The following is a 26204-nucleotide window of genomic DNA, read 5'->3' as shown; positions in this document are numbered from 1 at the left end:
CAAGGTAGAAGGAGATAGCCAACTCCTGCAAGCTGTCCTTTGACTTCCACATGCATGCCAGGGCACATGTGTACTCGCACATGTACATACGCACATGCCGTGCACACAAAAAATATAGTTAAAAATCTTTAAATTAAGAATGCCCAACAGTCCACGCTCCTGGATCATGCTCACCTTTCATTTTATCCATCATTTCCATGGTTTCCCCAAAGAGCTCCTCTGCCTCCGCCTTGATGCTCAAGATCCGATTGCCTTGCTCACCCAGCATAGAACTCTGACCCAGCCGGTCTTTCAACTCTGTATACCTTTGCTTAAGTCTCTCAAAGCCCTGGAAAAGAGAGGCCATCCTCAATACCACCACGATCATCATCTAAAGTCTGAAATGCCAGAGGCTAACTGGCATCACCCAAAAAGCACACAGCCTCCTAGTATCCCTAGGGCTTGGGTTTGCCTATAATGCCCTATCCCTGACCCGCAGGGGATGTCTTAAAATGTCTTTCCTCCTGTTGTGTTTCCTCACTTACCAAGTACAAAATGGCAGGGTTTTATCAAGGTATGTTGCCAACGATGTCACTAGACCAGAATCGCATGTGCCCATGCTCCTGGGATACTGAAAGGTCTCTTTGATCTTCTTTGTCCTAATTCTGACTAGGATGGAGCCCCGGGTGTCTGTCTAAGACATGAACGTCTGACCAGGCTGGAGACTTGGGGGATGAGCCCCAGAGTGGGTATCAAGAGAACTACTTTGTAGATGAACGTGGACCTCATTCATAAACAGAGAGTACCTAGGGTGCTCCTTGTACCTTGCACCAGCTACCCAGAGGAGCAGGGGTGGGTAGATCAGACACAGGGTACATTCCAGTCCACCCCAAACAATTCCAATTCTTTCCTGTATAATCATATAAAGTGTAGTAACCCTTAATCCTCGGAAACCCTACTCTGGCCCCATGAGACTGGGATGACTTTGCCATCTGTATACCTCCTGAGCATTCATGGCCTGATTGCTGGCACCCTCTGCAAGCTGCTGGGCCTTCATTGCCTGTGCCTGCTCTTCCTGGGCCTGATGGCGGAGCTCCTTCACCCGTGCCCAGAATCCACTCATCTGTTCCTTCATGCCTTTCACCAGCCTTTCAGCTGGTACCAGGACCTGCTGAACCTGCATTGAAAGACAAAGGAATCAGGGTTTGTGTTGCATCTCACAAACATCCAGGGGCCTCATTTCCCTGACTCTCTTGCTTCACGAAGGAAAGTCTTCCCTTGACTTCAAGCTACCTGTCCATTGGTACCCAGGCTTTCTCCTCCTCCAGCTCCACTCACTTCATCCCCAATGCTGCTCAGATCCCATCCCTGCTTTTGCCTCCTGAACATGTGAGACAAATCTGAAGCTCAAAGCCCAGCCAAGACCTCCAGGCATCATACTCCAGCCATCTGCCTTGTACCAAAATCTATTCATTCGCAAACATGGGGAGCCTCACCTCAGTAACCCTTTCCTGGATGAGCCGAAGAGAGCGGCCAGTGCCCTGCATAGTGTCCTGAGCCTCCTGCAGAGCCACGGTGCCCTGCCTGAGGTTCCCGACCACGTCATCCACCTGCCCTTCCACAACGTGGGCTCGGCTTCTGAGTAAAGGAAAAGGAAGGGGAGAAAGAACCAGTGAGCAACAAATGAACAGATATGGGCTCGATTCTCAACCGTTCTGGAGGACACTGCTCTTAGGCAGGCAAAGACAAGGGAAACATTAGCTCTCTTCCCACAGGACCCAGGGGCAGCCGTGTAAGAGTGATGCCTTAGGGTGCTCTCTGGGAACAAGCTCCCTGCATGAAGTACTAGGTCATGTGTATGAAATGCAGCCTGGAACCTGCAGACACCCTGGCTTCGCTAGCCATGGTAAGTCCTTCCCATGTTATAGACCCTGTACCCCTCTCCAGCCAACCAGTTGGAGAATAAACATAAGCCCAGATCCATGAGGAAGGCACTGGGGCCAGTAGCCATACCTGGCCTTCTCGGCCTCAGCCTGGAGCCTGCGGGCCCGTGCAATGTCCTGCTTAGTCTGGGATAGCACTAAGTCCACGTTAGGGAGCCTGGCAGCAATGTCCTGGATCTCTTTCATCTTGCGTAGCACTGTAGCTGAGTCTGTGGGCAGCCAGAGAGCCAGCACTGCCTCGCTCACCTGTTGGATGGTGGCTGCATCTGTGTGAGGGTCTGGAAGACAGACAAGCAAGGCATCAGACTGGGGGCTGCACTAGGCTCTTCTAGGGTCAGCAGCCCCTCTCGGCTGGGTAGCACTACTGGAGGAAGTCTGCTATAGCCTGTGTTGTTTCTCCAAGAGCCTTGCTCCTCCTGGCCAAACCTAGGTACCTTTCTCCAGTAGGGGTTTGGGGTTGGGGTATTTCCAGGACGTTATAGGATTCTTGTCCTGTGCTCTACCGAGAGGAGGAGGGATGTGGGCACAGCTGTGGCAGCTAAGTGTCTGTGCCACAGGAAGCTGTGGGCTTGAAAGAGGAGGTGGTGCCAGGCAGCTGGTGCTGAATAACCACAGCAGCACACACATAATCAGCTCCAAATTGGAGGGAGCGGCCAGGAATTGGAACGGCTTCCTTGGCAATGAGACCCCCTTCCCTGCACCCGTCTTGAGGCCCAAGTGCTCATTTTTGCAAAGGCAGAGAAAGACTACTATTTTTTTTTTCCAAAAATATCACTGTCTCAGGCCAGGCCTGGCAAAGGACTCTAGAAGCAGCATTCCTAGGTCCTCACCTCTTCTTCCTCCCCAGCGCACAGCATGTCCCCCATCCCCCCAATAAACATAGTCTTCTAGATTGTCTCTCTTCTCTGCTGTAGTATGAGCCCCCTGAGAACAGAGACTGGATTTTGCCCCTTTTGTGTCCCCAGATATCAGCTCCGGCCAGGCACTTGGAGGCCCTTTGTATAGGGGGGAAATGAAAGACTGAAGAGAACTTGTTCTTGGCCAATTAGGTGGCCTAGACTCAGTTTCCTGACCTGTGAAATGCCTTGAGTGACAGGTCCCCCTCCCCATCCTGGGCTGTGCTATGTCCCCATCAGTTAGCCAGTGTTTCTACAAAATGTCTCAGAGAGAGATTGAAGAGAGAAGTACAGAGGTGACACCTTCTCATCTCTCAGCTGCTTCTAAATAACATACTGGAAGGAAAGTGTCCACTTGTCCAGATAGTCTAGCCTGTCCTGAACCCCTCTGGGGTTCTGGGACCAGCCTCTCTCCATAGGCAGCAGGTGACATGGATTCCATCCACTGCCCCTCTCCACACCAGGTAGAAGGTCCTTTTGGGGAGGAAGGAGACTGGATGTTCTACACTATGTAACAACACACCACAGGAGCCCAAGGTGCAGCCATGGCTGTTTAACTAAGCAGTAGTCCCGTCTCACCTTCAGCTCCCTGGCGAGCTTAGCCCAAGTGGCTGCTGTTGAGAAATGTGATACAAAGGCCTTCCAATACCACCTACATTAATAACTGCTCCACAAGCCCCAGCTGTGAACTTCCTCAATTCTACCTGAAGGGCTACCAAAGGCAACACTCCTTCCTCCATAGGTCTGCCATTCTCTCCCCTGGGCAGTAGCAGCTGGCACTGGCACCTCCTGCCATGGGTCTGCAGACTAGAATCCACCAAGTGCTGGCTGTGATAACTCTCTTGGGTCCACCCACATCCAAGCCTCTCTTAGGCCCACCATCCCCTCTGCTCCATACTTATCATTGACCCTGACCTGAGGTGCAGCTTAGCTGAGGCCTGAGAGCTACTGCCTGATCCCAGGAGCTGAGCCCAAGCTACACCCGAGTCAGCTCCTCCCAGCCTGAGCCCGGGCCTGCTCAAGTTAGCATAAAATGGCTATTCAGCCTCAAGCCCCAAACCTTTACTGCCCTTTGTCCTTATGTGCCAGGCACCTCTGCCCTGCACTCCCAAATCATGCTCCCCAGTGGCTCCCCCTGCTTAAGTCAAAGAGCCTCTGTGGAGGAGCCCCTGGACTTGGTACTATCTGCACCCCTTATGGCTCCACACATGGCCTGCTGTCTGCACTCGGGAGACAGCTTTGGCCTATTTGCTACTGCAGTAGTATCATGAGCTGTGGCTGTTGTGCCCAACTCTCAGCTCAGACCAACCAGGCTTCTAGACAAGTAAAGTCCTGGCAGGGACCCCAGAGCTAATAATATCAGTTCACATGCCAGCAACCTATAATTTGTCAAAGCACATTTTACAGCAGTTCCTTGGTCCTCAGGATAAACCTGTGGAATACTACCCAACCCCATTCTCAAGGGAAAGATAGAGTCTAGAGAAGCAACCTCCCCGAGTCCTATCTCATGCCCTAGGCCTCTGAAGAGAGTTCATTTCATTCATTCATTCATTCATTCATTCATTCATTCCACCAATCTTTTATATATATATGCCAGAGATACCATCATGAACAAGTCAAACGGCTTTCCTAGAGGCACACTCACAATGGACTGTACAACCACTTCTGAGTAGAAAGAGGAGCAGGAGATGGGAGGAGGGGAACAGACAGGGAGACTGTACAGGCCTCTCTGGGGAGGTAGCATTTAAAGCTATAGTCTTGGAGCTGTTTATCCCAGGCCAGCAAGAATCAGTGAAAGACCCTGCCATGGGCACAGGCCTGACAGGTTCAAAGATGTCCAGTGAACAAAGGAAAGAGAAACAGACACAGAGATGAGATGGACAGAGGTCAAGAAAGGAGCCCAGGTTTATCCAAGAACAAAGAGGGGGAAGCTGGAGGAAGGGTAGGAGGGCAGCAAAAGCAATAGCCAAACAAAACAAAGCAAGACAAACAAACAAACCAGACAGGAGACAAGGTCAAGCCAGAGTGCAGCTGCATGGTGGGAAGAAGGAAGCGGGAGACTAATGAACTAGTGGGTTCATGGTGGGCGTGAAGGGCAGATGGGAGCCGGAACGCTCACAGGGGGTGAGGGGCAGCTCACCTGTGAGGAAGCCCCGGACCTGCTGGATGAGAAGCCGTGTGCGCCGGACATCTTCCTCCATCTGTAAGCGGCTGGTACTCACCTGAGTCTCAAGGCGCTGGGCATCTGATTGGACCTTTGATGCTGCCTCCTCAGCTGCCCTGATCTGTCGAAACACATCGTGGGTCAGAAAGGGACAATGCCTCCAAGGAGCCTCTGGGCAGCTCCCAAGGAATCTGTGGGGAGTCCTCTGCGGTGTTGGGACTTGCAGCCAAACCCCATCTGCAGATCATATTTATGTAGGAGAAAGCTCCGAATTCTGTTTTTACACTTGCTGTGGGTACATTAGACAAATCAGCTGAGATCTCTGGGCTATACTCCCCTGGCTGTAAAACATGAACTCTGGATTGCTCAGGGGACTTTGTGCCCTGTGACTCTTGCCCCCATGCCCTGAAGCACCTACCATTTGCCTGGTCTGCTGGAGCTGGGTATTGAAGCTTCGTAGCTGCTCAGCTACCTGCCCTGCCATGTGTAAGGCCCCTCTGGCTCTGGGCAGGGCTCCCCTGCAGTGAGAGCCACAGGCTGTACCATTGTCCTGGGGACACAGCAATCCAGGGCAGTCTCCTGGGGTGCAGGCTGTCTGCCTAGAGCCACCACAGAGCTGTGGAGAGATGAAGGTGTCAAAGGCCCCTCCACAACCACTCCCATCCCACACTAAACACCCATACATCTCCATGGCAACCATAACCATGTTCCCCTGGCAATCCTGGAACACACAGCAAGGACATGGGGTCAAGAAAGAGTGGGGTAAGTTCTGAGTGGAACAGATTACAGCTGTGAGTATTTCAGGACACTGGGCTCTCATTCTCAGTCACCTTGTTGATGGTGGGTGTCAAGTCAGGCAGTGAAGCCATCTCTAGGCGCAGGGCCATGAGCTGAGCTCCTCCAGCTCCTCCCTCTCCAGTCTGTCTCTCCAGACCTTCTACCTCTCTGCGACTGTCCCTCAGCTGGCTCAGCAGGCTGGAACTGTCGGATACTTGCTGTGCAGCCCGGGAGGACTGCTCATAAGCCATAGTCAGCATGCGGAAGGCTCCTGAGAAAGAAGGGTTGGAGGCCTTGGGTATGGGTCTTTCTCCCTAGGGTGAGTAGCCTGTGCCTCTGTCCTCACCTGAAGGGTCCACACTGCTTAGCTTCTCAAACTGCTCCTTCTTGCTCCGGTACATAAGGAGGAGGCGATTGAAGCTTCTGTCTAGATTCCCCAGGTCTCCAGAGAAGGATTCCATCTCCTCCTCTAAGGGTAGGTCCAGGGGCAGGCCCTGAAGAGTCCTCCTAAGACAGAAGGGTATTTGGTGGAAGCTGTAACTGAGTCAGAGAAGCAGGCTGCATGGGGAAGGACCTTCCATGAGGGTATGAGAGGGGACAATTCACATGGTACTGAGAACTCTGCCAGGCCGAGGCTCAGACAAGCTGAAGCCAGGGCACAGCCTACCCCATCTCTCTGCAGGTGGCTCTATGAATGCTCTCTCTCTCTCTCTCTCTCTCTCTCTCTCTCTCTCTCTCTCTCTCTCTTTCCTTGACTTCTGTCAGTGCAATACAGAATTTATCTCCTCCTCCATCTCCTGGCTGTTCCTGGCTTCCATGAAGAGGGCCACCCTGTTGGCTCCTCGGGCTCCCCAGGCTGACTTCAGCTCTTACTTTATGCTTGGGGTGTTTCCAGTCTCTCCTCTGTAGCCTGACCCTCCCCTGTCGAGCTTCAACCACTGTATGCTCAACAGCCATTTCTCTCTGGCACAAGCTGGGAGTATCACTCTAGGCCCTGGGTCCAGAGCTTCAGTATCTCTGGCATCTCTCTGTCCTCATGCCTCAGGACCTCTCCTACATCACCAGGCTGTCCACTCTTACACATCTCTACCATACAGCCTTGTTCAGGCATAGCATGCACTTTCAGGGCCTACCAAAACACAGCACATTCCTGTGCTGTCCAACTGTGGACTAGTTGCCTAATTCTGAGGCTTAGGTCATATAGCACTTCCCCTGTGAAGGCCACCATGACCTCCTCTGTGAAAGTCTTAGTTCTCTAACATACCCCATGTATCACATCACTGTTTAAAGGTCAGACACCTTAGCCCTTGGCATGTAAAAGCCACTTAATGCTTTTGCTATCTTAATGTCCCAAGTGCCTTGCACAACATCTGTATCCTATTAGGTACTCAAAAGTCATTTACAAGGTCTGGAGTGATGGCTCAGTGGATAAGAATGCTTGTTCTGCAACTAAAGAGACCCCAGTTCAAATCCCCAGTGCACAAATAAAAAGCTAGGCATTGACCAAAGTGGTGAGCTTCTGAGTCAATGGAAGACTTTGTCCCATGGCAGATATATCATACAGTAACAACAAGAGTCACCCACTAACCTACTGTGGCCTCTGTATACATGTGTACCTGCACACTCATGCACAGACACACACATAGTACACACATGCAAAATGAATGAATGAATGAATGAATGAATGAATGAACAGGTTCCAACAAGCTGTAGCTCATCCGGGAGCCTCCTCAACCCCAACACTGCCCAGGTGACTGAATACCTCATGAGAAGCATAGCCTCTTTCATATTCCTTCTGGGCTTGGCACCATCCAGCAAGGCTCAGGGAACACACAAGCTAATTATAGAAGCTTTCAGAACCTGAGCTCCTAAGGAAGGCGCCTCTGCTGGTTGGAGGAGTGTGGGTAGGACTGCTTCCATTTTAAAGACAAATTCAGAGATATTTTTAGTGCCCTGTCTTTTGGATGCCCTCTGCCAAGGTGACTAATCCAGGGCTGACTATCCCACTGGCAGTACAGGCTCGGGAAGAATAGTAGGCTCGGGCTCTGGTCTGTTGTCTGCACAGCTCGTCCCACCTGTGCCTGTCTCCGAGTTTGCAGAATGGAGGAAACACCACCACTCCACCTTCACAGACATGCCTTGGTAGCTAAGAGAGGATGTATGTAGAAATGCCCCCAGTGAACTGGAATAAACCAGTACAGCCCTCACCCAAATCCACTGGCATAATCCCTCCAACAGCTTAGCAGAAAAAGGACCTACCTGATAGACAGGATGGCATTGGCCACTTGAGCCACATCCCGCTCTGTGACAGAGGTGCCACCCAGAATCTGTCTGATCTGCTCGATTTTGCTCTTGGCATCTAGCAACCGAGAAGCCAGGCCACGGTCCTCCAGACCTGTCCCTGTGCCCAGGCCTTCAGTGGTATTACGGAGACTGCCAAGGCGCCAAGCCTGCTCCTGGAGGTCTGTGTCATAGGCCTGGAAGCAAGAGTGGCAGGCCACACACACTGGGTAGCGGTCGCAGTAGCCTCGTTGGCACTGGTCGCAGCGGGGCCCTGTCAAGCCGGGGCGGCAGAGGCAACGGCCTGAGGTTTTGTCACAGCCAGGACCCTCGGTTCCTCTGAAGTCACAGTCACAGGCTAGAAGCCGGGAGAAATGACAGTCAGAGGACAGTCAGTCTGTCAGAGACAGAGGACAGTCAGAGGACAGGAAGAGGAAGGGGTGTGGTGAGGATCAAGAAACTGGGCCTGCTTGGGTGACATAGACTATCCATCCATTGACATCATAGAGCAAAGCTTGTCCTTTGCACCCACCACATGCCTGCCACATTCCGAGTTACACATCTACACACATGTGAACCTATCTGATCTGCACACCCATTGCACATCACGCTCTGATTTCCCCGCTTCTGTTTAGGAGGCAACCACGGTACACAAGGAGCCCAGTGCACAGCACCTCCCCTTTAAGAGCAGAAATATGAGAGGGGAGGGAGCTGCTTAGACCCTGCAAGGCAGAGCTGAGACCAAGGCTGGCCATTAGAATCCAGTCCTATGCCACGGCTGATATATAAGCCCTCCAGGGAAGCACTCCAGTCCCCCTTCTCCACTGCTGCTGGGCACTAACCTCAGGCAGTGGGAGCAAAGCTGCTCTACCTCTCATCTTAGATTGTGAGGAGCTAGCTTAGTTAACCTGATCCGGGCACAGGGAGGCCAGGCAGTCTTCAAGTGCAGATGCTAACAGGGCTGCCCAGGCTATCAGACTTCCAACCGTATCAAGGCCCTTCACCAAAACACCAGTTAACCCTCCCCTCTACATGGCTGCTGCATGATCATGTAGTAAGTACTTACCTCGGCACCCTGTGGCCACGTCTCCATGGGTCCGGTCGGGACACTGACGAATGGCTGCAGAACTACATGTGAGGCCACCAAACCCTTCCCGACAAGGACACTGCCCTGTAAACTGGATAAAGAGAATGCCTTCTGGTCTCTGTGTGACCTTGCTTCTGGGTGCTGTGCCCCAGACCCTTGCTCTACAGACTTGGTGCTCCCCAAAACTAGGGCTCCCACTCAAAGACAAGCCCAAAGTCAAATTCTAGCAACAAGTTGCAGAAGGTAGGAAGAATAAGCCTGGCCCAAGGCTGAGAACTATAGGGGGAGGGAGAGCTGGTGGCCTCCCCCAAGGAGAAAGGGGACAGATGTACCTTTGCCTGGCTGTAGGAAGACAGAGAACAGTATAAGGGGAAGCTGAGAGACACTGGAGGCGGGCCCTCTCTGTGACTGAGGAGCCCTTGGGCATGTCACTCATACCTGGTTGCACTGGGAGCTGAGGGAGTTGCGTGGGTCACAGGCACAGGGCTCACAGCCCCGGCCGCTGGCCAGCTTCCAGTGGGAAGGGGCGCACTGGTCACATTTGGGGCCCACTACATTGGGAAGACACAAGCAGCGTCCAGTTTCCTCCTCACAAGGCATATCTTGCCGGGTACCTAAGATGCTGCAGTCACAGGCTGTGGGAGAGAGGAAGGGCTGGTGAGCATAGGTAGATACCCAGAGAGAGGCTGGCCCCAGAAAACATGCATCAGAGAGGGCCCAGCCCTGGCAAAGCAACCTGCCCTCTGATTTACTGGAGAGAGCCTCAAGGACCCTTCCTACCTACCAAGCTCTGTCTGGCCCTGCTTCTGGACACTGTGTTCCAGACTCTTACTCTGCAAATGGAATCCAGGGCTAATGCTGTACAGAGCTGGTACATCAACCTGAAGTTGAGCTCTGTGATGAGACCAGCCTGAAGTCACAGGGCTTGTCCTTGTGCGTAACATGGCTTACTCATAAGGCCACTGCGCCTTCCCAGCCACCTGGCAGTTTGGCAGCCAGCCCGCCCACCCTGGCACTGGCTGACTCAAACCCACCTTCCAACCCAGGCCTGTGCTGCCACTTGCTGGAGGACTGTGGCAAAGCACACGTGCACAGAGAGGGATTTTCCTCTGAGAACACTCCAAGGACAAGGCTTGTTCTGATAGCTCCCCACCCCACAGCTGATGTCACCTCACCGCACACCTTCCTGGGACTTCTACTCACGATGGCAGCCCTGTGGGTTGGCGAAGGTGAGCCCTGTGAAACCAGGCTTGCAAAGATCACAGCGCTCCCCTTGCACGTGGTCTTTGCACACGCACTGGCCCGTCAGTCGGTCACAGGGAGCTCCTGGGACTGCCCCGTCTGGATCACACTCGCAGGCTGAGTGGCAGGAACAAAGGAAAATCAGAGCATGTGCTAGGATATCCCACTCCAAGTCCTCCAGCCTCCTGACCCCAGCTAAGCATGGAACCCTGGTGCCTGTTTCCCCATCTGCCACATGAGAAAAGACATTTCTTCTGAACAGTAAACGGTAAAGGCAGAACAGGTAGGACGGTGCTTCTGTTAAGGACCATGCTTGTTCTTGCTTCTATGGTTGTCACTTCCTGAGTGACTTCCATGACTACTCTTACAGGCTGCACTGCCCAATCGGCACCGCATCCTCCCAGGAGGGTGCCATACAGGTGAGGAAAACGGTGCTTGCAGATGTTAACGTCCTGGAGATTATCCTGGGTGGTAAGGGAAGCAGACTCAAGTCTGTCTCACTAGTTCCAGACACAAAATACTGGTCAGCTACTGACCTTCTCCTGCCTGCTCCCGGACTCCTTTGTGTCTCTCAAAACTCAAGGCTCCTTTGTCCCCAAGGTTTGTCCTGATCGAACTGACCTGAAACACTTTTTTCTAACCTGTTTGTCTTCTTCTAGGTCAGCAGTTCTCAGCCTGTGCATCACAACAATCCCTTTGGGTTGACTGACCCTCTCACTGGGGTCACATATCAGATGTCTTTTGCATAACAGATATTTACAGTACAATTCGTAACAGTATCAAAACTACCGTTATGAGGTACAAACAAAATTGATTCTGTGGTCAAAGTTCACTATAACATAAGGAACTATAGTGAACAGTTGCAGCACTAGGAAGATTGAAAACCACGGTCCCATGTGAATCCAGTGGCCTGGTGGGCATGTTAAGTCAGTCAACAAATACTCAACCACAGCAATTTACCAGTCATTGTGCTGGGGCTGGAGGATTAAGATATCTCATGGTGGAGGTCTCAACACTTGGGAAATAGAAAAACAAAAGGGGTGTCCTTGCACTCCTCAGTTTCACAATGTGTGTACACCCCAAAGACAGGAGTTGTGCTTCAATTTTCTTCTCTCTGCACCCCAAAGAAAGGCTGTATACTGATCAGCAAGCTCATTGCTTGATGGTTCAGAGACCAGAGAGGGTAAGTGACTTACTCAGTAGAGCACAGCTAAGTTAAAACAACCCACACGTCCTTCCTTGACACCAAAGCTTCCTTCTTTCTTGATGGCCTTCCTGTCCCCAGGGACAAACTAGGGAGAATAGATGGACAGTCATTTGTCCCTGAAGCCATTACTCACGAATACAGGTCTCATGAATGGGAGCGCCTGGTCGTCTATTCCGGAAATAGTGTAGCTGACATCGCTCACAGTTCTTGCCCTCTGTGTGGTCCTGGCAGTTGTCACACACGCCTCCACTTGTCCCTTGGCTAGCAGCAAACACAGCTGGGTCGAAGTGGCAGGTCTCTGAGTGCCCATTGCAGTCACACCCTAGACAGGGAGATCTAAGGTTGACTCCATGAAGCAACACAGACCACCATGGCAGACACCATAGCACCTGCACCTCTACTGACTCTTCAAGATGAAAAGCAAGCAAGTGAAGCCCTATTTCAAAGGAGGCTGGGGAAGGGTGACCAGAAAGAGGGCTGAGTGGGCAAGCACTCGGGCCTCCAAACTCCATTTTGGATGCACTCCAGAAGAAAAGAGGGCCCCCTCTGCACTCTACCCCTTGGCATAACCACAGATGGGTCTCTGCCACTTTGTGATCAGCACAGACAAAGACTCAGTATCCAAGGACCATTGGGTATAGAGATGTGATCCCTGGGAGCCAGATGTGTCTGACATAGAACAGGGAGCTTGGGGGCCAGAGGTTCTGGGAGCTACAGCAGGGACCAAAGCCTGGCTCTTCCATGGCTAACAGAATAGAGGTGGAGGCAGTGGTGGAGGGGGTTCTAGTTCCACTCTAAACTAGAGATCCGAAAGACCTGGCTGAAATTCAGTTTCCACATAAGTGACAAAAGCAGATTCCCAGTGTTACAGGTAAGAAACAGAGGAATCAACTCCCATCCCCTTTGCTACAGTCAGGGACTGATCCCAGGTTCCTACTTTGGCACTCATGGATGTCCTGTCCCTCTGCAGGTCTCCATGGCCGGTTGTTGTAGAAGGGGGCGCAGCGGTCACAGTTGGGGCCAGCTGTGTTGTGCTGGCAGACACAGACATCGTTGACCTGGGAGAGGAGCCAGTGATTACCAGAAACAACACACGGGAAAGTCTGAGGGGCTGGACCTGCCCATTCCCCCTGCAGACCAGCATGTTTGTTCCGCAAGACCTTGCCTAGACACAAGCCCTTCCAGAATACCACACCCAAAATGCTTCACACCTAAATGCTTACACCTAAATGCTCCACACCTAGATGCTCCAGCCTTCACCCAGTTCCTGTGACACTGCAATGGCCAGGATCTACAGGTGAACACTCATAGTGCGTGCCTGGGAGAAGTCACCGAGTGTGCATGCATGCGTGGTGTCCTGCATATGAGCAAGGGTTTCACAGGCTCTTCTGTGTTTCCTGATACCTGTGTCGTATAGGCCAGGTCTTAGTGGGAGATAAGGGACCTTGGACTAATAAACTGTGGGCCTCAGGAGGCTGGCAGCTCTCTGCAGCTTCATTCTGGCAATCTGTGACTAAGCTGTTTGGCTGGTAGGACATGCATTGTGAGTTGTTACCACACTCATTAAGATATAAAAATAGAACCACTATTGTATGCTAATTGCCTCCCTCAATTAAGCCCCGCCCCCACAGCCTGGTGTTCAGGGACCTGTTCACTCTTAGCTCCTCTCCTCTCTCTGCCACAGCTGAATCTCTAGCCACTACTCACACAAGCTGGCATTTCCCATTAGCCAATTCTGATGGGTTCTTCTTTGCCTGCCATAATTAATTTCTGCATCCATTAGCCAAACAGATCATATTTATCCCTCCTGTCTGGACCCGCCTAGGTTCCTTTAACTCCATAAAGTGCAGTACTGGCTGTATGCACAGTCACCTAGACAGTGTTTTTACAACACTAGAGCCCTGGCCAAGTTCCACTTGAACTTTGAACCGCAGAGGCAAGGCATTGGTACAGTTCTGTGGGTTCCTCCTCATACCCCCGCATTCCTCCTCAGGCTCTCCTAATCTGTCTCCTATACCCAGAGAGATCCTGGGGATTCCCTCTGGGCTCCTTTGTAGCCTCCAGCAAGAATTGCCCATAAGTGGATAAAGCAGAGACTGGGCTGCTCTCTCCACTAACCTCCCTCCTCAGTCTCCTGCTGTGACTTCCAGCTGCCTCTCTGCTACCAGGTTGTGCCAAAACCCTTAGGTTGAGGAACTCACACACACACACACACACACACACACACACACACACACACACACCCGGGTCTCCTCTTCCCAGGTCCTCCTGTTCAGGCTGACTGAGGACCACCAGAGCTTGCTAAACTGTAGCTTCTCTACTGTGAGGACCACCAGAGAGAGCTTGCTAAATTGTAACTTCTCTACCCTGAGGACCACCAGAGAGAGCTTGCTAAATTGTAGCTTCTCTGCCCTGACTTAGGATCGCCAGAGCTTGCTAAACTGTTGCTTCTCTACCCTACTATGTCAATACTGGCTGGTGTCTGGTGGACTTTGGGTGCAGACTAAGCATTGACCCCTCACCTGGTCCCACACCCTACTGCCAGATGAGTAAACTCATTGGTTCTCAACTTCACTGGAAGTACAACAACCCCAGGCTTCAAACGTCAGCAATTAAGTCAGAGTATCTGAGAGCAAGGCCCAGACAGGTTATTTTGGCTCTCACACCTTATAATTCATGATAATATTTTCCTATGTACACAGTAATTTCCATAGTGTAGCAATGCCGTGAGAGCCAGGTTGAGAGACTTTGTCAGCTTTCCCTGTACATTCAACTGAGAGCTGAAACCATCCGCAGCTATAATGCAGACCTAAGTATACAGTTAGGTTTCTGAAACAGTAGGTTTTTCTTTGTTCTTAGAGACTTATTAAATTTCTATGTCTTTCATCATCGTTGTTGTTTTATTATTTGCTTGTTTGGGGATTTTTTTTTCTTTACAAGATGATGTGCACCCCAGAGTCTTAAACTCGTTCTATAGCTGAAAATGCCCTTGAGCTCCTGTTCCTCCAGCTTCTAAGTGTTCTGGGCTTGCCAGGTATGCACACCCTGTCAAGCCCCCATCCCACAACCTATCCCCCTATACTTCTCTGGCCTTTCGCATACTTGGCAAGTACTCTACCACTGAGCTATGTCACCAGAAATATCTACAACTTAAACAGAGTGTCTGCCCTGCTTCATGGCTCTGTTCTGGTCCTACTCCTTCCACTCCACCCTACCCACCCTGGGTTGTCACCTGCACAGCGGTGGTGGAACCTGTAGGGCCTCCAGGATTAGGGGCACAGCGGTCGGCATGTCCATGACAGAAGCAACTCCCCTGTAGACGTAGCTGTGATACTGCAAAGTAGGCGCTGGGTGGATAGGAGCCCCTCTGGGGCACTGGGGCCAGCTTGGTGAAGTTGACTCTCAAGTTCGTGATGTCTCCTAGTTCTGAGAGTGGCACCAGCAAAGAGGAGAGATAAAAATAAAGACAGGAACTTAAAGGCCAATGGAATCTCCTTTCCTACCTTCCCATCAGACCTCAGACATCCCTCCCTCAGCCTTCTCGAAGCATCTCCCTGGAGGGTATGTGAGGCAAGCAGTACTTCCCAGCCATACTGGGGAAAGTAAGAAGGAACTGGAAGTTTCAATGACCCAGGTTCCAGGCTGTTTCCTACCCCCCATCCCCCGAGACCCATGGAAAAGAGGGGGACTCAAACAAACCTTGAATCTTTTTACTTTGAGATGCAGGGATAGCTGATGCCAAATCCATAAGGTTAAGTTGGACCTGATCAGAGAGAAGAAAGGTTGGGACTGTGGAGAATGAAAATGTGCAGGAAGCTTAGGAGCCTTCCTTCCCCTTCATCCTCATTCACCTTGCACCCCTTTTCAAACCTGAGACAAACTGTGCTATTAGGCCTGCACATGTGCTAGTAGACCAGATGACCACTGGACCCTAAAAGAGCATACACAGGGTGTGTGGTGTGTGTGTGTGTGTGTGTGTGTGTGTGTGTGTGTGTGTGTTGTAAAATACAGGTCTACCAAGAATGTCCTGCTATATCATCTAAGACAGAGGAGGGCTTGTGCAATACTAACATTTTTATTTTTATTTTTATTTTTAAGTTAAAGGGCTTTATTGTTGTGGTGGTGGTGCTGCTGGTGGTGGTAGTGTGTGTGTGTGTGTGTGTGTGTGTGTGTGTGTGTGTGTGTGTGTGTTAAATGATGCATATGGAGCCCTCGGTGTGCCATGTGTATGGAGACCAGAGGACAACTCTGTGGAATTGGTTTTCTCATTTGAGCCTTACTTGGGTTCTGGTGATCACACGTCACCAGGCTTGCATGACAAGCACTTGACTCACACTCAGCCATCTCTCCAGCCTTACTGTTAGCTTTTTACATTAGTTTACACAACAATAAGCTTTGTCAGACATTTTCACGCACAGGAGGTGGTAACTTTCTAGTGACTGGATAGTGCTGGCTGCCCTCCCTGGTCACCCTCAGTTTTGAGTGTGCTTTTATTTATTCTACAAACCGCTCACCATATGTGACTTGGCATATCCCACCAAGTTTTCATTTCAACCCCCTACAAATGAGGAAGAAGCCTTGGTCTCTGCTCAGGGTTAGGAACAAGCGACACAAAGGCTGAGTGAAAATTTAACCAAGTAGCTTGGCAGTTCTCAACCTGTGGTCGAAACCCCTTAGGATTGAATGGTCTTTTCACAAGGGTTGCCTAAGGCCATTAGAAAACACAGATATTTACATTAAAATTCATAATGATAGCAGTTGTGTTATGAAGATTACAGTTATGAAGCAGCAATGAGAATAATTTTATGTTTGGGGTTACTGCAACATGAAGGAATCAGAAGGTTGAGGACCACTATTAGGTAGACACAAGGAAATCTGCAGCCACAGGGAGGCAGCGCTCAGCCTTCCTGTCACCTGAGCTGCTTCTCTTCTGAGGGAAAAGGAAGCTATAGCCTCCTCCACATAGAATGGGGTGTGCTTTGGGAAAGAGTTTGACCATATAGGGAAAACTCCCAGAGAAAGTTCTGGGCGTTTTTAGAGGCAAGTTGTAATTTTTACTGCAGCTGTCTTTGGAGCTCTGGGTTATTCTTGAATTCCCCTACAATCTGGCAGAGTGATAGATTAAAACAAAAAACTCATTTTTGCGGTAACTCTTTTGAAAGTGAAATTACATGTGTTTTTTGTATGTAAGTAGCCACCCCAAAGATCTTACGACAAAGCCCACAGAGGGATCCCATGAGCCCTATAGGAGGAAGCTGGGGAAAGTTAGAGCTGAGGATGCCAGAGATATGGCAAGATGTTTCTGGAAGGTTCCAGCAAGATGACCTGACCTGACACGTTATCATGACTTGACTGGGAGATACAGGCTCCCTCCCTTTGACTGCTGGTTCAGGTCCCTGTACCTACCTTTCCCCCAGTCAGATGCCCATTAGGCCTCTGGGACAAGGGCCGGCACCGGACGTCCTGCCAGTTCTTGGGCTGGCCCTGGTGGACCTGGGGAAAGGTGCTGGCACAGTCTGTCGCCAGGTACTGGTACACCCTCCATGTCTTGCCAAAGTCAGAAGAGCGCTCAATCAACATGCCAGCTGGCATGAGACCCTGGAGAGACATGGGGCAGAGATGTAGAGCAGGGTTGAGTGACAGAGGGAAAAAGGTACTGGTGGTATTCCAAGGGGGACACGACTACAGAAGCAGGCTTCTGCAGAGAAGAGGGAGGAGAGATGGCCCAGCAAGAGCAAGGACTGTAGAAAGTGACAGGTGTCAGTGCCCCACCCCCATCCCAAGCCACCCTACCATCACGTCCAGCCTCCCCATTGGTCCCAAAGCAACAGGACTGAGTGATCACAGGCTGAAACCTCTGAGCCTGTGACCCAAATCACTCCCCTTCTCCTGTTAAGCATTTCTGTATTTTGGGTGTCTTGTCACAATGACAGAATGAAGACCAACACACCCACCCTTCTTGAACAAACCCTAACCTGAGCTTGTGTGCAAAGGCTCTGTGCTCCTTGCTTGGCCCTCACCAGCTCCCACCTCAGTGAGCCTATCCCCTCTTCAGCCTTTCCACTGGTCTCCTGCTTGAAACACTCCTCCCTTGTGGGTTCCTTCCCATTGTTTATTGGAAGTATAAATGTCACTTCTGCTTGGAGATTTTTTTTATACCTATCTAACTTGCATTCTTTTCTGCCCATGTTTTTCATGCCGTGTTTCCCAGTCTTGCATCTGACTTCCCTCAGAAACAGCACCATTGTCCTGACTAGTCAATTTCCTGCTTTCTAGGCAGGATTTCTCAGCTCCAACATAGCTCCTATTTGGTGGTTGGACAAAGGAGCCATCAGCCTGCTCTGTGAGCTGCAAGATGCTCATCAGAATCTCTGACCTCGGCCCACTGCCATACCCACAGATGTGACCACCAAAGGCGTCTCCAGAAATTGACAGAAGCCCTCCCCCTAGTCATCACAATGCCACTGAATCCAGCTTCATCGTGACTTCATTTTAAACATCTTTCTATTTCTAACACACGATGCCAGTTCTACCGTATGTGCGTGACCAAACCTGATACATGAATGGGAGACAGTAGAGCAGTGAAAGCATTTAACAATATCTGAGCTAACACTGCCTTTCAAAACTGTCACCTTGAGAGACTGGGCTTCTGTTCAAACACTGCTGGCATTTCTCAAAATACTTTGACCTTTTGTAGGGCAGGGCCCTCAGAGCCAACTTCCTCAGCCATACAAGAAACTGGGTCCTGTTACACTTCACCCCACACTCTGGAGAGTCTTATAGATTTTCCTGATTGTCTCGTCTTATTAACGAAACTTTATCCTTTTGCACTTGACTATTTCTGTATAAAGAATAAAATTAGGTCCTCTCATGACCTGTCATGAATGAATGGAAACCATTGGCTCTAGAAGGAGAGTTGAGCCTCCATCACTTTGAAATAATGTCACAGATCATCAGTTCATCGATGGATTGATACACTGGTTCCATCAGAGTCCTCATGATGTAATTACCTCTTGATGACTAGGTCCACCCAATGGGGACCAAGCCATCAGCACTCGAGCTATTTCAGGGACATTTTATATCCAAATCATAAAAGGCAACCAAGCCCAGTGGAAGTTGTATGAACCAGAATAGAGTTGATTAGACAGGTAGAAGATGTTGTCTGCAGAGAGGACCAAGGTCTGCGACTGCAACATGACCAGAACAAGGGGCTGGGAAGGAGCCTTCTTCTCCTGGTGGTAACAGCCAGCCATCTGTTGCTACCATAATGTAAAATCCTAGTGAGTGCCCCTATTCTGAAAGAGGCCCCCAAGCACATGATACCACCATCCCAGCCTAGGGAGATAAAGCACTGTATTCTGTCAGTCCAGGTCCCTCTCCTATCCCCTGAGGTCCTTAAGAGCAAACCTTAAAATCCATCATTATGTCCTGAAGCTGCATCCTCTTGTCTAGGTCCAGTTGAAGAGAGACAGGGCTCACATCTGGAAGGACAAGAAAAGTTAGACAAGATGATCTCCCCAACACCCTCAAAGGCCTTGATAACATCAGCTCTGGGTAGCCAGAGCATTTCTAACCTTGACTGAGCCACCTCTGGGAACGGAGCGGACCAGTGTGTTTCTGCTTGTGTTATATATTCAAGTCTGCCCTTGTCAGATGGTGATACCATCACTGACACCTCTGATACCTCAGAGGATCCTAGCCTGTCTGTCATAAACAGATTCGTTCCCAAGACACAAGTCCTTCCATGCACCCACCCACAGGGACAAGGGCAAAGTGAAGCAGATGTGGTTTTCTCCCAGCACACTTCCTCATTACCTTTAGCATCCAACAGACCCCCAAAGTAAAGCTGGAAGGTTCTGCCTGCCCACCTCCCAACCCTTTGCCACAGAAATCCCAATAAATCATCTTGGAACACCTCCGTGTGCCCCAGCCTGTGGAGCTCCTGCACGTAGCAGGTCCTCACCGTTCTGGGACTGCCACCAGCGCATGGGGCCTGAAGACGATACAACGTTCTCCACTCGGTGACTGTTGTAGTTGCGAGGCAGCCTGGAGTCACACTTGCAGCATTTCATCTGCCACTGTGGGGGAGGGAAGTGGCACAGCTCAGCATGGGTCCTTGCAGGGTTCTCCCCTATGTGCTGGGGGGAACCTAGCACATGTCTTCATCTGGAATTCCACCCTCAGAGGACCTGCCAATGCCACTAACACCAAGAAAGATGAATTTCTTATCACAGGGCCACTGGCCATCACTTAGTTTAATTCTGTGGTCTTCCTAGGTACAGCAAAGCAAACCGATGTTGGGTTTGGGGAAGGGACACACAATCTTGACTTGTGCCATTGCCTTAAAACTGCAGAGGTGGGATATGTGCAGGGGGGAGGAGGGAGGAACCAACATTGACTTAGCATCTATTGTGTCAGGGAACACAGAAGAGAACAAGGGAATTGGAGGATCTGGTGCTGGTTCCATTATTCTTCCTCCCTGACCCTGTCCTTTTACTCAGTAAGCTGAATGAGGGTTGAATTGGAGTCATTCTGCGAGTATTTGTTGAGCACGTCCCATGTGCCAGGCATGGCATTGGGCTCTGGAGGTTGCACGTCTCTTGGAGGAAGCCCACAGTTGGCTACCATTTCCCAGCTCCAAGATGCCCTGTCCACAGGAGAGAAGTGAGTTGTCTCAGTTCCTGTTCTTGTTGCTGTAATAAGATCTCTGACCAAATCAACTTAATAAAGAGTTTATTCAAGATACACTCTGCCCTTGTCAGATCTCTCCGACCATCGCTAAAGCCTCTGCTTCCTCAGAGGATTTCAACCTGTGTGTCACTAAGACCAGTTCCCAATGCCCAAGTTCCTCCAGACAACCAAGCAGAGGTCCTCCCTCATATACCCTCTTCCCGGCCTCAGTGAGCCCTTCTGCCAATAGAGGGAACCAGTCCATTGTACTGGTGAGGTCAAAGCTGCAGGAGCTTCGGGCTGCTCACATCACATCCACAGTCAAAGCGCAGCACGGGGCTGCTCTCAGCACTTTCCCCGCTTTATGTAGCCCAGGACTCAGTCAAACCCACAGTTAACATAATCAAGGTTACCCCACACAGGCATGCCCCAAATGCTGGGCTCGTTCTAATATCCATCAAGCTGACAACACTAAGTACACAACTGTCATTCTGAGGCAGGCCTAGTAAACAATACCCACACCTCCCGTGCCCCATACCTCCCTCTGAGCGGGACATGGGACTGAACTACAGAGCTATGTGGATGGACTCCAGGTCAAGGCAGAGATAACGGAGAAATGCGGGTGACCAGGGGGGTGGTTCGTCTCTGAGTCTGTGCCTATGAGCACACCACTCCCTACAGTCACAGTGTGGCCCTGCCCCAGCTTCCTCGGGATCCACACACAAACACCTGCTCTCTCTGAGTAGCCATAACCCCAAACCCTGCCCCAAATCCAAGAGCACAACCCACAGGGCTCAAAGTTCCCTCCCGAGTAGAAGCAAGGCTTGGGCAAGACCACTGGGCTTTGCTGATTCTCCACACATCCCAGGCCTCTAACCTCACCTCATCAGCTTCCAGCTGCTCAGACTCAGCCGTGTGCAGGGAAGGCACATGCTGCCTGATCAGTGTCCTATGCATGGGGACCTCTGCTCAGGCTCACGTGACCATGCTGGACCTGCTCATGAGCTATGGACTCTCTTCTGCCAGCACCACATTTCCTCTGTGCGCTCACAGCACTGGCCCAGAAAAGAAGGGGAACTGAGTGTCCTGCTTCCAGGGCCTCAGCTCTCCTCCACACTTCTTATTTCCTAGTCCTAGTCAGTGAAGGAACAGTACTCTCACCTTTCCTTATCACAGCTAAAATGGCCTAGTAAACCAGACTGTGCCCACCACTTACCAGCCATTTTCCATTCTGGGCATTGCCACCTGGATTTCTCTTACCACACATCTCCACTTGCTGCGCTATATACTTTCTCTTGATTTCTGTCGACTCTTCCTTCTACAGTGTATTCTCCATGAGAACGATGGTTTGTATTCCTTCCCCCACTGCCTCCCAGCGTAGAGAAAGTGCCAGGACACTGCTAGCTCTGACTAAGCACTTGCTGAATGAATGAATGAATGAATGAATGAATGGATGGATGGATGGATGAGCAATGATTGGCTATGCTCAACATGTGCCAACTATTTTCATTTGCACGATCAATAAGCTATCTCTTTCCTGACCTCAGCGTGTCTGAAAGGAGTGGAGAGGAAGTAAGGAATTGGGTATTAAGGTTAAGCCACCTTAATTATTAAGCCTATGCCACCAGCTGCTCAAGGACGCTAAAGCAAGAGGATAGCTTAAACTCAAGTTTGGTGTGTCAGAGTAGGCAACATAACAAGACTCTTAAGAAAATGAAATTAACTGAGGGAGTACTGGCCAGGTATCAGGAACTGTATTAGGTCATTTCAATGTCAATATTAGAGCCTATTTAAGAGGCCTGGGTAGTAGAATGGTTGCCTAGAATACACAAAGCTCTGGGTCTGATCCCTAGTAGATTACAACTAGACATGCTGACACATGCTTGCAATCCTAGCCTTGAGTAGCATGAAAATCAGAAGTTCAAAGTCCTCCTTAGGTATACAGTGAGTTCAATACCAGCCTGGGCTAAAAGAGACCTTGTATCAAAGCAAACCCCCCAAAAAACAAAATGAAACAAACAAAGAAAAAAGAATTAAAAAAATTGAATTTCACAGCAGCCCTTTGAGGAAACAGTATTTCTCTATTTCACACCAAGGAAGCTGCTGAGTGACAGACATTGACAAAAGCATGTTGCCTCGTCCACAGAGCGCCTAGCAGGGCTCGTGCTGACCCTCAAGATGACCTTGGGGAAGCCCACAATAGCAGAGAGCATTCTGGGAAATACCCAGGTTCTCCAGCCAACTCAGTGTAGCTAGAATGGAGATGAGAGATGTACCACTAGCTAAAATGCCTGGGCATTTAGCGTCATCTTTTCTGGGCAAGAGAAGACTAGAGCAGGAGGCCCCTCTAGACCCTATTTGGTCCTTGGCAAGGGAGTGAGCCCTTCCCCTCACTCTGCCCCACCTCATAAGCATATTTTCCACTCCACTCTGTCTGCACTCAGCACATGTCCGGAGGAGAGACAAGGGCCAGCTGCCTTCTGGCAAATGCTGTCACCCGAGCTCCCCACCCCAGGCTGGGAGCTGAGCCCATCCCTTGCTGGCCACGGCAGCACGCAACACAAGGCTCTTTCTTTCTTAGCCTAGGACATTGTACAAGGAGCCCGAGATGGTAGAAATGGCCTTGGTGCTCCCAAATGACAGTTATGTAATTATTAAAGAGTTTATGAAAACTGTGCAATTGCATGGGGAAGGGATTACATTACAATGTCTTATGGGTTAAAGGTAAGCCTAAATTCATACATACATATGATATAATCTCAGATATGTTTTTTTAAGGAACAGACTACATTTGGAAGGAAATATGCCAACATAGTAGGGAAAACACACACACACACACACACAATTACCAATACTCATCTATTTTGACCTATGAGCATAGAGCTCAACTTAATATCTCTCTAACAGGATTTTAGGTGACTCCTTCCCCCTTCTGGTTAGTTTTTGATATGTTTAAACTTTTATGTATTTAGTATTGACTTCTATATGTAGGAATATAGACAGGATTATAAATAAAATATGTTAAAGATATTCAGTGTCAGTATAGGCTTGTTGCTCTGAGCTGCCCTCAGTCATAAGGAGGGCATGAGGGCCTCAAGCCATCTCCACCACCCTTCCACGTGTACAGGTACTGATGAGGGATCGGATGACTTCCTGGGCTCAGACACTAAGGGTTTCATGTCTGGTAAAACAGCTGAACAGGGAATTGGCTTTGTGCTCAAAGAGAAGCTAAGCCCCAGCTCCACACAGGTATTTTAAGTAGCTATGCTGTCAACTCACCAGCACGATGGGCCTGAAATAGAACAGCTACAATAGAGGCTCGATTGAAGAGAAGCTGTGTGCTCAGAAGAGAACCTCTGGCCTCAGTTTCCTTTTCTGAATAGCATGTGTGTGTGTTAGTGTGTGTGAAGCTCTTCTCACAGGTCCTATGTGCCCCTTTTGCTGAGAGTAATGGCTGCTCCCAGCAGCTGCTGCCTCCCTCCCTGGGTCACGTAGCCAGCATACTCTCTGCGTGCTATCCAAGAGATGCTGCATTCTTATCAGTCCAGCCTGCCAGGCCTCCAGCCAGTTTGGCTCCTGCTTTCTCTCCAGCTGGAGAGGCTGGACTTTCTCCTGGAGCCTTCTAGAATCTGAGCAATCTGGCTGAAAGACAAGTTCTTCCAGAGAGCTAAACTAGGGCAGAGGAATGAACAAGGTCCTGCAGGGCCTGAATCACAGCGGAGAAGGAAGGAGCATGCATGAGAAGGCTCTGAAGAACAGTGGGGGAGAATAGGAAAGCAAGCTCTGGTTATCCAAGATGCAGTTCCCTTCAGGGATGGTCTAGGGGGCTGCTTCATGTTCATCAAAGCTACATCCAGGGTCACAGGCATGAGCCAGGGGCTGAAGGAGGAGACCAGGGACAAAATAAAACAAACCAAAAGGCCTGCTGTCTTGGAGGGAAAAAAAACATTTCTACAGAAATCAAAAAAGAAAGAAAATACATGTCTCCCATGTCAGCCTCCTCCTTGGTAAAGCACAAGATGGATGTGGTGAGAAGTTGTCCTTGTTATAACATAGGTTAAAACTCCCTGGATTGAGCTTCTCATTCCAGAAAACCACAGGACCATGGGTGTCCGGCAGGACCAAAGAATCAAGAGGAGAAGAAGACACTGACCAGAGGCCTGCTGGGAAACCTGGTTCCCAGAAAAGAACTGTGGGAGGCCAGAGAAGGCACCCCACAGCCCTTCCTCAACATGGGGTTCATCAACCTCCTGGAGTTTCCCTAGAACCAACAAAAAGCTAAAGTCAGGGCCTGCAGCAGGTACTGGGTGGGAAGAGGCGCCAGGACATTCAGCCATTTTCAGCTTCTTCTCCTTTCTCATTTAGAGCAGACTGTTTAGACAGCTAGATCACTGTCTAAATTGAGAAAGGCAATTTTCCAAAGCTGATTATAGAGCCCAGGCTCACCACATGCCTCCAAATTACACTACACCTGCTCTCCCGAGCACTACCAGCACACCTTTGGCTCACCCTTCCAAGACCCCGGATTCGGATATACTGCATCTTGCACGGTGGGTACCGCCAGCCTCCTGGCTGGGGAAACTGATGGATGAAGCAGAGAATCATGTACCTGACTCCATACTGCCCTGTGCCACTCTGACTAAAGGCATACAGAAGCCGTATGGCCACCGCTCCACATGACAGAGACTAAGTAGATTTTTGTAAACACTGCCCTCTTCTCCTCTTCACTCAAAAGGTGCAGATGCCTCTAAATCAAAGATGCCTCTAATGCTGAGAGTGGGAAGTCAATTCTACCCCTGACAATGGCTTTCTAAGTCCATGCTGTAGCCACAGAGGACCCAGCTGGCAAAGACAGCCTGGAGGACATTGCTTGAGGCATGAGGAGAATTTCCTAGAAACTCCAGACCTGCATTAAAGATTCTAAAGGTGATTAGAACTCCATGACTGTGGAGAGTCCGAGTGCTGTAGATTCAGAGAAGGAAAGGTCTGGGTTATCTTCAGTCTTCCCCATCTTTTGCATTGTGCCCAACACCCACTGACCGCTGGGTAAAACCTTCTAAATGCATAAGCTTGGCAGACAGCGAGCTTCCACCAGCCCAGAAGCTGAGTGTCATCAGGCAGGTCATGTGATCACTTCCACAGTGTGACTGTCACTTGGAGGAATGACCTGAATCTGAGTTCTTAGACCACAGCAACTCACACGTGACCCAGGGGGAAAATCCCCGATTCCCTCTGAAGCAAAGGCCATGTTTGATGTTAATAAGGGTCTGAACCCCAAGAAGGGTGGTGTGAGAAGTCAGGCCAGAATGTGTGCATCTCCAAGCCTCCCCCTTAGGCCTTTCTCCTCTCCTCTGTCCTTTTAGCTCCACAATCCCATTCCCTTGCCCATAGTAGCCATGAGCTCACAGCCTCATACTGTATGTGACCAGGTCTTGCTTCCCTCTGACAGTAACTATCCTGCTCCAACATTCCTTTCCATTTTCTTCCATCCCCTCATGGGTGGCACTTACTCTCTGGGGACCCTTGGCAAAAGTTCACCTATGTCTCTGATATATCGACCTTTGCTGAGGTCTAAATGGCCGACCCTCCCTGAGGGAGACTACATTAAAAATAAGGAAATCTGCAGTGCCCACCCAGAAGAGTAGAGCGGCGGCAGTGGGAGAAGCCTGAGCCCTTAGGCCTTTTCAGAGTTGGGGAACAGGAAAGCCAATATTTTATAGAGAAAGAAGTCCAAAAACCTTTTGGAAAGAGGAGTATCTGTGGTGCATGCATGCATGTGTGTGTGCATGTGTGTGTAGTGTGGGTATGCATGTACGTGTGCATGATGGTTAATCTTCATTGCCAGCTCTACTAGGTTTGGAATCATCTAGGAAACAAACCTCTGGGTATGACTCTAAGGATGTTTCCTGGCAGTCTTGCTGAAGAGGGGAAACCCTGAACAGTGGTGACACCGTTCCAC

At 50.2% G+C, this 26204-nt stretch overlaps 1 protein-coding gene across 2 annotated transcripts in view; it reads right to left on the bottom strand.

Annotated features, from left to right (window-relative positions):
- Window positions 1–26204, bottom strand: part of Lamb3 (laminin subunit beta 3) — a 41568-nt gene that overhangs the window by 2804 nt on the left and 12560 nt on the right. For both annotated transcript variants that reach the window (XM_008769856.4, NM_001100841.1), the window contains exons 4-22: window positions 19539–19653; window positions 18983–19056; window positions 16982–17173; window positions 15275–15338; window positions 14808–15001; window positions 12513–12633; window positions 11709–11897; window positions 10330–10485; window positions 9565–9761; window positions 9106–9217; window positions 8019–8397; window positions 6106–6266; window positions 5813–6030; window positions 5401–5598; window positions 4959–5103; window positions 1993–2200; window positions 1476–1617; window positions 980–1156; window positions 175–328 (exon numbers count right to left, since the gene is read on the bottom strand). In XM_008769856.4, coding sequence (XP_008768078.1) covers window positions 175–328; window positions 980–1156; window positions 1476–1617; window positions 1993–2200; window positions 4959–5103; window positions 5401–5598; window positions 5813–6030; window positions 6106–6266; window positions 8019–8397; window positions 9106–9217; window positions 9565–9761; window positions 10330–10485; window positions 11709–11897; window positions 12513–12633; window positions 14808–15001; window positions 15275–15338; window positions 16982–17173; window positions 18983–19056; window positions 19539–19653 — 3196 coding nt within the window. The remainder of the gene's footprint in view (window positions 1–174; window positions 329–979; window positions 1157–1475; window positions 1618–1992; window positions 2201–4958; window positions 5104–5400; window positions 5599–5812; window positions 6031–6105; window positions 6267–8018; window positions 8398–9105; window positions 9218–9564; window positions 9762–10329; window positions 10486–11708; window positions 11898–12512; window positions 12634–14807; window positions 15002–15274; window positions 15339–16981; window positions 17174–18982; window positions 19057–19538; window positions 19654–26204) is intronic.

This window comes from Rattus norvegicus, chromosome 13 (genome assembly GCF_036323735.1).
Source record: "Rattus norvegicus strain BN/NHsdMcwi chromosome 13, GRCr8, whole genome shotgun sequence".
NCBI lineage: Eukaryota > Metazoa > Chordata > Mammalia > Rodentia > Muridae > Rattus > Rattus norvegicus.
The sequence above is the reverse complement of the archived record's forward strand: the minus strand, read 5'-3'. Positions and strand labels throughout refer to the sequence as shown.